At 39.9% G+C, this 13,835-nt stretch overlaps 2 protein-coding genes across 3 annotated transcripts; one reads left to right on the top strand and one right to left on the bottom strand.

The window, feature by feature from the left end:
* Nucleotides 1-1,300: 1,300 nt before the first annotated feature.
* LOC133499200 (transcriptional activator protein Pur-beta) lies at nucleotides 1,301-8,871 on the bottom strand. Its single transcript, XM_061816894.1, has one exon. The coding sequence runs from the start codon at nucleotides 8,023-8,025 to the stop codon at nucleotides 7,087-7,089; it is 939 nt and encodes a 312-aa protein (XP_061672878.1). The 5' UTR covers nucleotides 8,026-8,871; the 3' UTR covers nucleotides 1,301-7,086.
* LOC133499201 (histone H2A.V) lies at nucleotides 7,219-12,474 on the top strand. 2 transcript variants are annotated; one of them, XM_061816895.1, is made up of 5 exons: nucleotides 7,219-7,345; nucleotides 10,074-10,151; nucleotides 10,379-10,492; nucleotides 10,706-10,835; nucleotides 12,089-12,474. In XM_061816895.1, the coding sequence occupies exons 1-5, from the start codon at nucleotides 7,337-7,339 to the stop codon at nucleotides 12,148-12,150; spliced, it is 393 nt and encodes a 130-aa protein (XP_061672879.1). In that variant the 5' UTR covers nucleotides 7,219-7,336; the 3' UTR covers nucleotides 12,151-12,474. The 2 variants fall into 2 exon arrangements, with proteins under 2 accessions (XP_061672879.1, XP_061672880.1); XM_061816896.1 differs by lacking the exon at nucleotides 7,219-7,345 and adding an exon at nucleotides 9,080-9,221.
* Nucleotides 12,475-13,835: the final 1,361 nt, after the last annotated feature.

Raw genomic sequence — 13,835 nt, 5'->3', positions numbered from 1 at the left:
CCGTGACCCTTGTGAGGATATGCGTCTCAGAAAATGGATGGGGGTAAATTAATAAAATCATGATAATATATACATAGAATGGCAAGGTTTATGATTTCTAAAGTAAAAAAAAACTCATTATGAGGAAACATTAAACGAGCATTAAATTTGCATGTATTGTCATATAAAGTAATGTTACAAAAATAAAACACTGCAGACTGCCAGTTGTAGTTTTATGAGAATTTTTTAATACCCCTAATACAGTGGAATCTCAGAGATTGAATGACTCTGGGGTTGTACAAATCGGTCTTCAACCAAAAAAAATTGCGGAAAAATGCCTCGGTTTTCTATCCAATTTTCCGTGTCTGAGCACCCAAGTAAAGCTGAACTCACGTTGATCGCATCGCCGGGTCAAGCTGAGCGATGCTGAATGCATGTTGGCGGGGGGTCCCGAGACAAGCCACTGCCCACTTCGAGTCAGGCAGGCAGTTATAGAGCTTGTGCACCAATGTCACCGAAGTCACGTTATTGGCCATATTGACGGTCTACCAAAGTATTCTTCAATGCTAAGTCGGTTGGAGACGGCACGAAAATATGTCTTATAGCACGACACCCAGAGTTTTGTCCGATACCATTAAACATTTAAAAAGTGATAATAAACGAAGGTACGTGGAAAAATTAGAGACACTTGGCATAGAGGACCCATATTTAATGCCGAAGTTGATGTTTTTTGCCGATAAGAAAGTGGACTGTTATGTATCTGGTGAGTAAGTCGTCGAGATTTACACGGAAAAGTTTGAAAGCGTATCAAAGTCTGGACGCATTCAAATACTTGGTTGCTGGATCTGTTCTCAATCAAGAATGAATCCCACACAGTGATGGAGCCACTCCAGATTTTTTTCAATCCAAATACCAATATTTAAATAAATGATTTTACACAAACTCACATTCATTAGCTGTGATTGGGAGAAAAAAAAAAAGACAGTGAGCCGGCTCCTCCGTACATTAAGTGTGTTGCAGCCACTCGTCAAACATCGGTAAACCTCTCCGTGACAGACATTTTTTTTATGCATCGTTCTCAAATGAGTCCAATGTGTATTTAAAAAAAGCCACTAATAGGGTTCAGCCCCCATATACAGAAGTGTGTTGCAGCCACACGTTAACCTATGTAAATATCACTGTGACGGACGGTTTATTTTCTTTTTTTTAAATATGCATTGGACTCATTTGAGAACAATGCATTAAAAAAAAAAAGTCTGTGGGGGAGAGGTTTACTGAAGCTTAACCTGTGGCCACAACACGCTTTTCCGTGTATGTTGGAGATGATACCCTGTTGTCGTTTTTTTTTTTTTACGGATTGTTCTCAAATGAGCCAACTTGGCATTCTAAATACTTCTTGGGAATTTGAGATGGAGAAGAATAATTCCTACCTAAAATGAAGTGATTGGTACACAATCGTGTGTATTTGGTTGGGCCCCATCCATCACGTTTAATTGCCGAAATCGATTGATCTTTTCAGCTGGTCTTCCAGAGAATGAGCTCTGAAAATCTGTCTCATCTGTTGTAACAACCAACAGCACAACAAATCTCGGTCATTGTGAATATTCTGCTCCGGCTCAATGTCCCCCACACTGTCGAGCAGCTTTTTTTTGACCGGCAATATAGCGCCGTGAAAAAAGTGACGTCACGTACACGAGCTCTATTGTGTAAGCATGCACATTCATGAGTGCTTCTCGAGATTTTTTTCCCCCCCAGTATTTTTTTTTTTTTTTTTTGCAATGGGCCCAACAGCGGTGGGTGCTCAGAGCACCAAAGGAAAAAGGAAAGTTGGGCAAACCCAAGAGGATTTAAAAGAGATAATCGAGAAGATTAAAAAAAAATTGAGTGCTATGGCACTTGCAAGCATCAAATGTGTATGTCGACACTTTCAACTATCCGAAAGAACAAAAATTATGTAAAAGGCAACTAGTGTTGACACAGGAGTGACTAGCATTACAAAGGAAAGACCAGAGATAATAGAATAAATAGGAAAGCTACCAGAGCATTACGCCGTCAAATTATGGAGGGTGACTTTGGCATAAAACATCCTGCATCCTTCTTGGGTCCCTCTGATGCTATCACTCTGTGACCAAAAAGGTAAATAATACACATTTAAGTTGCTTTAAATGTATGCATTTTTTATTGTTTAAATGCAGAGTATACATGTTTTTATATAATGAGTAATTAAAATAGGAATTTACTATTTGGAGGTTGGGAACAGATTAAACTCATTTTCATTATTTCCTATGGGGAAAAAATGTTTCAGGGGACTTTGAGCACCTCATAAGAAAGAATTATGTTAAAACTCCAACGTTCCACTGTATCGGACAATCATAAAGTTCCTGCAATAGTAAAATTACTAAAACCAATTTGTAATTTTACAAAGTAAAGAATTTCAATATTTTCCCACAATTTCACGAAAGCAGAGCCTGCACATGTGTGTGTTCAATAACACGAGGCTACCCCTTTGGCCTTAATGTCGCCCTCCGAGGCCCAGTCCAAGTTGATACTGACGGCTGACAGCTGCTTCAAAGTCAGTAACAACAAAATAAAATGACAGCTGATTCATTTTCAGAACCTCCAAAATAAAACACGCTCTGTCAAGCCTTTCATCACCCTGTTGACCTCTGTGTGTATTTTTAGGGGGCACACATGGACCCCTTATAGGCCCACGTGAAATATTAGGTATACACTATACAGTTTGGGATTTGTTTTTTTTTATTTGTACAATTTGTAACATTGGGGGAGTAAAGTTGTCAAATTTATTGGGATGCTAGGAAATACAAGAATTAACTTTACACAAGAAAATCATTAAGAGAATAATGTAAAATTACAGTCAGGAAAAACAAGAGAACCAAATCAAAGGACAGTAAATTTAGAGCATTGAAAGATTCCATATTAAATCTGGAAGTTGAGAGAAAAAAAATCACACTAGTTAGAAGAATGCAATATTTTATAAATAAAATCTTTAATAGCTATGCTCCAAGGAGTTGAGATGACTTAATTTTTATATTAGGAGAAAAAAGGTCAGCATTACTAGGAAACTTTTTTTAAAAAAAATGTTAGTTAGCAAATTACTGGTAAAATTAAAAGATGAAGTAATTTTTTCCACAAATTAAAAAAAATAATAATTCTTGAAAAAGTCACAAATTGAAGACAATAAAATTGTAGTGCGGCATGGTGGGTCGTCTGGAAAGCATTGGCCTCACAGTTCAATCCCGGACACGCTTGTGTGGAGTTTGCATGTTCTCCCCGTGCCTGCGTGGGTTTTCTCCAGGCACTCCGGTTTCCTCCCAGATCCCAAAAACACGCAACATTAATTGGACACTCTAAATTGCCCGTAGGTGTGATTGTGAGTGCGTCTGTCTCGATGTGCCCCGCAATTGGCTGGCAACCAGTTCAGGGTGTACCCTGCCTCTTTTCCATTGACAGCTGGGATAGGCTCCAGCACTACCCGCGACCATCATGAGGATAAGCGGCCAAGAAAATGGATGGAAAATTGTAGTGTTTATAGAGTGGGATTGCATTATGAGAGAAAAATCATACTAATACAATTAAAAAGTTCTGTTATGTTACAAAAATATACAAACATAATTGTAGTTGTTAAAATAAGTTCATTTTTGTGAAGTAAATTTATAAGTTGTAAATGAACGATTGTCCTGACTATATGCCCTGTTGCGTGAAATGAAGGCTGCTCACATGAGAAGTGAAATTTCTTCCAAGACAAAAACAACAGTCCAGTTGCCATCCATTCAATGGCCTGAGAATGAAAAGAAATGGATGAATGGGAATACGTGCAGGCAAATTAAGAGTCAATCATTGAAAGGGTTATTGGTATATTGCACAAAAAAAAATTGTGATTTCCTTTACCTGTGCATTATCTTACGAAAAGTGATTTATGATGCATGTTGATTGGATGAGATTAGTTATATTATGAAGGGGAAAAAAGGCTTTTGCCCCCCACAAAAACAAACAAAAAAACTCACGAGAATGAAATCCACCTTACGGCGTATGTAGCCTTGGAGGAGGTTTACACTGGAGGAAAACAACCACTCGTGTCCTGAGCAAAAACGTTTTTTTTTTAATTATCCTCATCATCATCATCATTTGTCGTGGAAAACAACTTTTACAGCAGAACACACATGACTGAAAACAGCTGCCATTTCACAGAACACAGTACTGGAAGAAGGATCTTGTTCAATTTTGTCTGTTGTAGCTCTCTCTATATATATATTTATGTATTTATAAGTCAATAGAAAATAAAATTGCTCCCAGGTGATAGTATGTGTGTTATTTCATATGGAGATTTTCTGCTGTGGTTTAAACAAAAAAAAAAAAAATTCAGAAAAGGAGGCGGGGCAACGACAAATGATAGTTGAGTGATGCTTGTTCTTTTTTTGTGTCAGCAAATCAAAAACTTGCAAAATAAAGGATAAATATACGGCACGCAAAAAAAAAAAGGCAGCGAAAGAGTAGGCATGCAATATTTTTTTTAAAGTTGACGGTAGGTTTTTTTTGATGGGGAGGGGCTATCGAGGGGGGAAAAAAAATGGTGACAAACAGGCCTGATGTGCTGTAAAGTGAGCAGGAGTGCTGCTATTAAACAAATACACTCTTTTAGTAGCAATTTGTTCAACTCTATGGCAGGGTTTCCCAAACTAAAATTGTCTGTTAACATAGAAATTAATGATATACAACACAACAGACATGACTGCAATTACAAGAGGCATCCATCAACAAAAATTCCCCCCAGGACACAGAATGTTATGAGGGAAAAAGGACATTACAACAAAAAGTATTCTTTCTTAAAATGATTAATGATATTTTCATGCAACAATACAAAACAATAAATAGTACTTGTAGTATTTTTCCATGTTGATAATAGGACAATAGTTCATCATGTGATAAGAATTAAGTTTGTTAGTGTTATTACATGTGAAAATTTTACAAGAACATTTTTTTAAATGTGTAAAGTTATGATAAAGGTTTGGAAAAGGCTATGTAGTGTCATTAGAATTAGGTTGTAATATTGCAAGAAAATATGTATTTTTCCTGGATAGTCGAAATATTACGAGGATAAAGACGTTTTTATTTTGCATACTACAGGAAAAGACCAAAGTGATATTACAGTAAAAGTCAAAATTCTGAGAAAAACAGGAAGGTGCATCATTTTGTCGAAAAAGTCTTTTTGTTGTGTGTGATTTTATTCATATTGTATTTTACTACAATATAGTTGGAATATTAATGAGTTCTCATTAATTAAAGCTTTTACGGGGGGGGGGAACAAAAGTTGTGAGTCTTTTGAGAATAAAATATTTCAAAATAATAACATAATAATGGCAAAGTATTTTGTGAAAAACTTGTGATGTTCTAAAAATCAATTTCTAAATTCAGAAGTTGCAACATTTTATTACATATGGTTATTTATTTTAATTTAAATCGTCCTAATAGTCTTTGTTCCCCATGAAAAGATTTTGACCAGTATTGTCTTTTTTTCATGTTGTAGTCATAGAAAAAAAGTATTTAATTAGAATGAAGTCTTAATATGAGAAAAGTTGCAGTTTTTCCTGCAGTCATTAAGTCAATTTTGAGAAATCGGCCATGTCACGAGAATAAAGTTTTCTTTTAAAGTTCTGTGTAATAAAAGGTGTTATGAGACGTTTTTAGGAGGGGATGTTACGAGAATAACGCTGTAAAATTATTAAAGATGCATTTTGTTAAATAAGTAGCAAAGTTGTACTGTATGTTGTAGTTGTACTTTATTCGCATAAATGTTTTCTTGAAAAATATTCACGTTATGAGGATACAGCCCTATTATTGCAGGTCGAATATCATTATGAGAAACTTTGGAAAGTTTGTGGTGAGACAATGTTGTTCCGATTTGGAACTCACACTTAATATAAATGTACTCATTATTCGGTACCAACATATAAAATAACAGCACACAACTGGTAAAAAATAAAAACCCTGCCAGGGTTCAAAATGGCCTCCTGAGCCTCAGTTTAGGAAACCCTGCTCTCTGCGAATTAAAAGAAAAACAAAAAGCAGGTATGACCAAATCTCATCCTTTGTGTGTTTTTTTTAAATAAGCCACTTTAATAATAAAGGTCTCACATTTGAGACATAATTCAATAAATCTCTTTTGAAAAATAATTCTGTTTTTTTATATACTTTAGTACAGCACCCTTGTAGTTTTTGTTTTATCCATCCGAAAGCAGCTAATTTAACCCAAAGAAATCCAAAATTCCCATCGGCGAGCCTGAAAACTGGGGAGCCAATCGAGGGACTTTGCTTACGTGACACTGATGTCAAACAAGCAAAAACAAACCTGCACACCTCAGAAACATTGGGTTGTACCAATATATCTCCTAAGTGTTGCCAACTCCTGAGTCAAAATGGCCTCCCCCGGGTGGGGTTGGGTTAAGATTCCCCTCCAAAGAGTGTGCTTGTAACGCCGTCTCCCCAAAATGGACGCCTTCCCTGTTGTCAAGTGTCCAGCTCCTACCAAGTCAGGCGAGCTCTTCTGATTGGCTCTCCACCAGGAAGTGGAAACTTTAACTGAAATTGACGCCTTTCTGCCAGTTTGTTGCTGGGTGGGTTCCACAAACTGCAAATCGGGTAAGTCCCACTGATTGGCTCTCGAGGAATATTTCTCATTGACAGATCCGCGAGCAGGTGCGCTCTTTTGATTGGCTCTCAACCAGGAAGTGGAACCTTATCCGTCTGCCTTGAGCTTTACTGCTATCAAATGTACAATCAATATAGTATTTATACAGTTAAATGTATATACTGTATTATCTATCAATAGGGGCATTTCATACAGGACCTAAATATGTATCCATCTATAACATTCAGCAAAGCTTTTTTTCCCCTCACATTTATATATGTGTGTATCTAAACACCAAATTCTCAGTCATAAATATCTCGTTTTACTTCCGCGTTTGAAAATAGTTCGATTCGTCATGCACGCAATGGTCGTTCCTCACTCTGGATCTCGTTTGTGTCATATTGAGCATAAAAGCACCCCCCCCCCACCCCCAAAAGAATATCCGTGGGGCGTCCGTCCCGTCAGTCGTCGTCCACGTCGTCACCTTCGGACTCTTCCGCTGCGGCCCGGCGTTCGAAGCCCTTGTCCCGGTGGCGCTCCTGGATCTCCTTCATCTCCTCGGCGTAGCGACTGAACGCGCCGCCGAACTTGGCCCAGGCTTTGAAGGGTATCGTGATAGAGTTCCTGTAGCTGGGCTTGACCTCGCTCACCCGCAAGAACACACCATACTTGTTGGAGCCCACGTCGAAGAAGAAGCGCTTCGAGTCCACCATGATAGAGGTGCCCTCCGGGAGTTCGCCGTACCCGACCGCCCCTCCTGACCCGCCGCCGGCCAGCTCGTCGTCGTCGCCGCCGTAGTCGTCGATTAACTTGGCCAAAGCGTCGCGGAACTCTATCAGACCCTGGGCTGGGAGCGCGATGGTCTGTCCGGCCTGCATGCCGGCGCCGGGCATGCCCCCCGCGCCGATGCCGAAGCCCGGGCCTCGGTTGACGGTCTGCCGGATCCGGAGAAAGCGGCCCCGCTGGTTCTCCTTCAGGTCGAGGTAGTATTTGCGGTTCTCTCGCACCAGGAACTCGCTCTTCAAGGCCCGCCGAGGCCCGCTGTCATCGCCGCCCGTCGACTGTGCGATCTGCTCCGGAGTGCTAGGCCCCAGCTGGGCGTAGTGCTCGATGAAATCCCCGAGGTAGTCACGGAACTCAGCCGCCACCGACATGGAGAGCGTCAGCCGACTTTTCGAGCCCCCGGCACCGACTTCGGCGATTTTGATGAACCGGCCTTTGGCGTTTTGCTTCACGTCAAGGTAGAAGCGTTTGTTCTGAATGTCCAGCCGCTTCGAGGCCAGCTCCTGAGTCTCGGGCTCGCGCTGGTAATGCTGGAAGCCGCCACCTCCTCCGCCGCTACCTCCCCCTCCTCCGCCGCTGCTACCTCCGCGCTCACTTCCACTGTCCCCATCCGCCATCTTCACCACCAGCAGCCCGTCTCTGCGTGTCTTCCACTCGCTTTTCCAACTATGCTCACGAAGCAAAGATGCAGGATGGCAGATACTTGATGCCGATTGGTCACCGCGGTTGCCAATCCTGTAATTTGCTGTGCTCCTACGTTTCTATTCGTTGCTTTCCCTTGCTCGTCAAATGAATGGCAACCCCTCCTGTGTGACGCGATCCCTCGTGTTTTATTTACAGTTGAAAAGTGATATGGCTGCAATTATAGTGTGCTTTTACCGTTTACCCGTCGTTGTAGCTAACAGCTAACCCTAAAAACATGAAGACGTTTATTATCAAGACGAGATATTCAAAACTACGATGTCCTATGTTGTGTAATTTGTACATTTTGGGGAAATGATTCTCCTCGAAGGACCCTCCAGACTATAAGTCCCGCCTACTTGGGGGCAGTAACCCTCCGATTGGTCAACAAGATTGCTAATTTTAGCACAATGCCTTGTTTCTATTCGATGATTCACTTGCCCGTCAAGTGTAATGTAAATGCTCCCCGACTGTTTGTCGAGCGAGCACCTTTTGTATTTACAGTTGAAAGCGGCAAAGCATTAAAGGCGTGCTATGGTTATGAGGCGCCGGCTTTTTCTAGACATTTTTCGCTGACAGCTAAACGTGCTAAGGTGACGAAATTTGCTATAGATATGTAATATTCACAACTACAATGTCCCGTATCGTGTATTTTGTACACTTTCGGGAAAGCAAATGCTCTACGCTTCAAGTCCCGCCTACAATGGGCGGAAAAAAAAACCCCAAACTAACCGGATTACTAGATGGTGATTGGTAGCCACAGTTGCCAATCGTAACATGGTTTGAACTCTTGAGTTTCTATTCGTCGATCCCCTCGCCCGCCAAGTAGAATGTCAACACTACCGGAAGTACACTTTGCGTTCCAAGCACCGCCTCCTCGGCAGTTCCGTGCGCAAAAGACAAGCGCGATTATCACCGGTTGGGGGATGGGTGGACACCTTGGAAGCCGTTCCCTGATTTGTCAACGCGAAGATTCGAAGAAACAACGCGCATTCTGATTGGACGCTCTGGCTCCCACCAGTGCTTTCACGAAAAAGGCTTGCGAAAAGGGGCTTTATTGTTTCTTTCCTTCGGAAGCCTAAATTATTTGCTATCCACTCACTGCTTCGATCAAATCAAGAGGTAGAAAATGGTGAGTAAGCGTCAAATAGAGCAACAAGCGTTCGGCAGGACGTGTTCTGTCAGTTAAAAAAAAACATTGACGGTCGTCAGTCGGAAAGTGCTGTTTTGAATCACAAGGTGTTAGGCTAACTGCCACGGCTAAGTGTTAGCATTACCCGAGGCGCCAGAAGTCCCGAGTTAATTTATTAAGTTTGAATATGAATCTTTTTACCGTCGACGAATCCACTCTTTTATCATCAGACGACGGTCCGTTACACAACCAAGTGGCTTTTGGCGAACAGTTTGTGTTAGTGGTTTGCAAACAATTTCTGTTTTCTTTATTTTATTCGGTAAAATATTGCGGTTCTTTGCTTCTACCGTTCTAATATTTAACATTTTGTCTATTTTGCAAATAATTATTTTGTAATTTTGATTTTTTTTTTGGGGGGGGTATGTATTTGTTCCCGCTCGTAGTGCTACGTGCTAACGTTGTAATTATGTCTATATTTAATTTTTGTCGTGATATATAAAATCTGTTTTAAGACATTAACTTTTGAATAATTGTTTGTTTTCTAAACGTTATAGTAAGGGGTTTGTATGTTGTGATTTCAATCGATTGTCAGGCTATTGGGATGCTAAGAGCTGGTGACCTTGTGTTGTGGATTATTTGCTTGACTTTATGTGTACATTTTATACTTTAATAACCCAATGTAATGAATCCTGTGTAAAAAGTTATCAGCCTTTAAATCAGGTGCTGAGCATTTATGTACTGTATTTTGTGACAAACTAAATTGGTGTGTGGTGTTTTATGTGCCAAAATAGTGAGTGAAGTGGGAAGTGAATGCAATTTCAATTCCTAAAAAATTGATTTTTTTGTTTTCAGGCTGGCGGCAAGGCAGGAAAAGACAGCGGCAAAGCCAAGGCCAAAGCGGTTTCGCGCTCACAGAGGGCCGGCCTACAGGTGAGTCTCACACTTAAGACGATGATGGGAACCCAGAGCGTACCACTAATATTTTCCCACTATTTTTGTACAGTCCTTTTTTATATTTGTGTAATGCTTTGTCTCCTATTTGAGTGACGTACATCTTTCATAAGGTGATAATATTGATGGTAAAGAGCACTTGGCTGAATATGTTTTTGTGTACGCCTTTTGAAGTCTTCCAAAAACATTGTCCCCACCCCCTTCAGTTCCCAGTGGGCCGCATCCATCGACACTTGAAGACCCGCACCACCAGTCACGGTCGTGTCGGCGCTACCGCTGCCGTGTACAGCGCCGCCATTCTAGAGTATCTCACCGCTGAAGTGAGCTGTTTGTATTGTTTTGTTTGTAGGTTCCTTATCTTAGTGTGGGTGTTTTGTGTGTTCATTTGTACGTGCTTGTGTTTCTCTCTTAGTGAGTTGTCTTGTGTATGTGTGTATTCTTTCATTTGTGTGTGATCCTAAAGGTGTTTATTTTCATTTATTTATTTTTTGGGGGTATTGGTTGTTTTATTTGAAGTTGGTTGTGCTCTTTAGGTCCTGGAGTTGGCGGGCAACGCGTCCAAAGACTTAAAGGTGAAGCGTATCACTCCTCGCCACTTGCAACTGGCCATCCGTGGAGATGAGGAGTTGGACTCGCTCATCAAGGCCACCATTGCTGGCGGAGGTGAGTTACGCACGCTCATCCAAAATACTTCCGTTTTCCATAACAATGTCAGGTAAGTTCAATGTTACAACAGAAGTACTTTTGAGTCAACGTAATTGTTTTCTATTCTCATAAACGATGTCCATAAAGCCTATATAAATTGGTGATCACAGATGAGTCAAGCTTCTGCATATGTGTATTATTGTCCGGCATTAGCACAAGTAGATGTCTTTACTTTTTCTTCAGGAACGTGACTTTAAAGCTTCGATACATACTTGTGTACAGTATTTAAATATGTCAAGCAAGCACCCAATTCGACAGACTTACGACATTAGCATCAACTTGAGTCACACCCTTAGATTGTATTTTCAAATTGTAAAGACTTCATTTATACAATAATAAATACTAATTTTTCGTGTTATTAATTTTAACAACTTGGGAGGTGATTGATGTTTGTTCCCGTTCATTTGAGTTATTTTTTGTCTAGTTTTGTCATTTTTTAATTTTGCGTAAATTTAGTGTTTTCTTTTTGTATTTCTCTATTTTCATCCACCTGTTTAGCAGTGTATTTTTTACTTTTTTTAAACGCATTTGAATATTTTTGTAATGGCGGCATGGTGCTGCAGATGGAAAGTGTTGGCCTCACAGTTTTGAGGACCCAGGTTCAATCCCAGCGCTCCCTGTATGGAGTTTGCATGTTCTCCCCGTGCCTGCGTGGTTTTTTCTCCGAGCACTCCGGTTTCCTCCCACACCCCAAAAACATGCAACATAAATTGGACGCTCTAAATTGCCCATAGGTGTGATTGTGAGTGCAACTGTTTGTCTCTTTTTGCCCTGCGATTGGTTGGCAACCAGTTCGGGGTGTACTCCGCCTCCTGCCTGGGGACAGTTGGGATTGGGTCGAGCACACAGACCCTTGTGAGGATAAGCAGCTAAGAAAATGGATGGATGGATATTTTTGTAATGGTTGTATTTTTCCTTGGCATTTTTCATCTACGACCTTAAAAAATTTTGATTTCACCTAATGTATGTATGTTTTTATTCATACTAAAAGTAGTAATCATTTGTTATATTTTTAGTATTATTGCTTGGGCTGTCATTTAATTGTGCTAAAGTGTGCTTCACTCCTTGTAGGTTTGATGTAGATGTGTTTAAAAAAAATCCCCAAATGTATTTAGTATATGTAATAAAGTATTGATTTGAAACATTTTTTAATGCATCAAGTGATGGTTTGGTTTAGCATTGTCTCCAATTTTGTGTTTGTGTCTGTCCAGGTGTCATCCCCCACATCCACAAATCCCTCATCGGGAAGAAGGGCCAGCAGAAGACCGTGTAGATGCCCCACCTCCAACGACAAGTTTTCTGGGCTTCTGTCATCGGACCAGATTTGTTTTTGTTTTCCAAGTTTTGTTATTATGATGATGATGATAGCAAACCAAGAGCGACTGTTTAGCGTTTGTGTTCTTATATCTCCCCCTTAACTAGAATCACTTAACAACAACAACAACAAAAAAGAAATACCTTTTTGTATGCCTCGTGTGGTTATAGAATGCTTGAGTGGGGGGAGTTGTTGATGTCAAAATGGCGACGGTGAATTTGTTTGATTGGCCTGTTCTATGTTTTATACTGAAACTGTTAAAAGCTCTTGTTTTATATGATACCTATTTGTTTTGTGGTTATTTCCTTTTGAATATAGGGCGTGTGTGATATTTTTGAACCATGGCAAAAATGTGCAACGGTGCTTTGGAAGTGCACAATGTGACAAGTATTACCTTTTTTTTACAACATTGAAATGAAAAATTATCGTGTATGCTTGTTTGTTTTTTTTTTTTTAACTTGAACAATTAGAGCGTGATCGTATGCCACATGCCACCAATGTGACATATCACTACATATTTAAACATTTAGAAGTCGCTACATTACTTAACCTCAGCAGGGCTTTGACACTCAAATGTACTGTCTGTGCATGTGCACAACTTGAATTGAGCGCCATGACATTCTTGTAATGATCAACAACCTTTTTTTCTTAAAGCTGTGTTTGACTTTTTTTTTTTTGTCTTTGAATAAAAACACCCTTTGTATGCTATCTCTGATGAAGATGGCTAGCCCTGTATAGTAATGAATGGTTTGGAAACTTAGTTTCAAATTTCAATTTCTCATTAGTGCTGTATTGCACATCTGAGAGAAGTAGACAGAGAAAATGTGAGCTATATGAGGACATAAGCGCAAAGATGACATCCCAGGTTTGCATTTTACCTATTGTGCATAATATTGTCAGAGTGTTGTAGTTGAGATTAGTCTTTTGGTGTACATGTTATTAAAGCCAAAAAATATTTTTACTGTGGCATGTAGCACCTCGGAGTACTGTAGTAGAAAGGTAAAGGATGCAATCCAAAGGATTTTAAATATCGTGACTAGTGGGACGTCATTTCGTGTCTCAAGAGGAGTTTTTGGTTTGTGGAGTATGGATGAACTGCTAAAACGTCATTATTTTTAATCATAAAACCGTGGAAGACTTTTTTTATGACTACCATATTTAGTCTGAGATAAACCGCTAAAAATGATTATCACATTGTCAGAAATGTGAATTAAATCTAAGTTTTGTGATTACCATAGTTTGTGTCATTTGTGAAAGAAGGCAAAAAGACCAGCTAGAAGAAAGGTGCGACTCAGTAGTAAAGACGTCAGGTCAGGATTTGAATGAATGTTACTAGCGTATTTAGATATTCAACGTGAACTGGAGAAGGACCGCACGATTCGAAGTGCAGTTGTGAAGGCATTTGAATTATTGGAATTACAGTACTGCATTCAGTGTCTTGGTAAGCGGTATCTACAGTGACTACAAAAAAAAAAAAAAAAAAAATACAGACGATTACCATTCACGATTGCTATTGTTACAACTTCCTTTACTCACTGAGTTGTAGATTGACAGTAAGTTTGGTGCACCTTATATTCATTATTGCTTAGAAATATATTAAGCGGCAAGCTCCAGGGAAAAGAGATAGCAAGGGGGAATGACTT

This window comes from Syngnathoides biaculeatus, chromosome 4 (genome assembly GCF_019802595.1).
Source record: "Syngnathoides biaculeatus isolate LvHL_M chromosome 4, ASM1980259v1, whole genome shotgun sequence".
Taxonomy (NCBI): domain Eukaryota; kingdom Metazoa; phylum Chordata; class Actinopteri; order Syngnathiformes; family Syngnathidae; genus Syngnathoides; species Syngnathoides biaculeatus.
The sequence above is the reverse complement of the archived record's forward strand: the minus strand, read 5'-3'. Positions and strand labels throughout refer to the sequence as shown.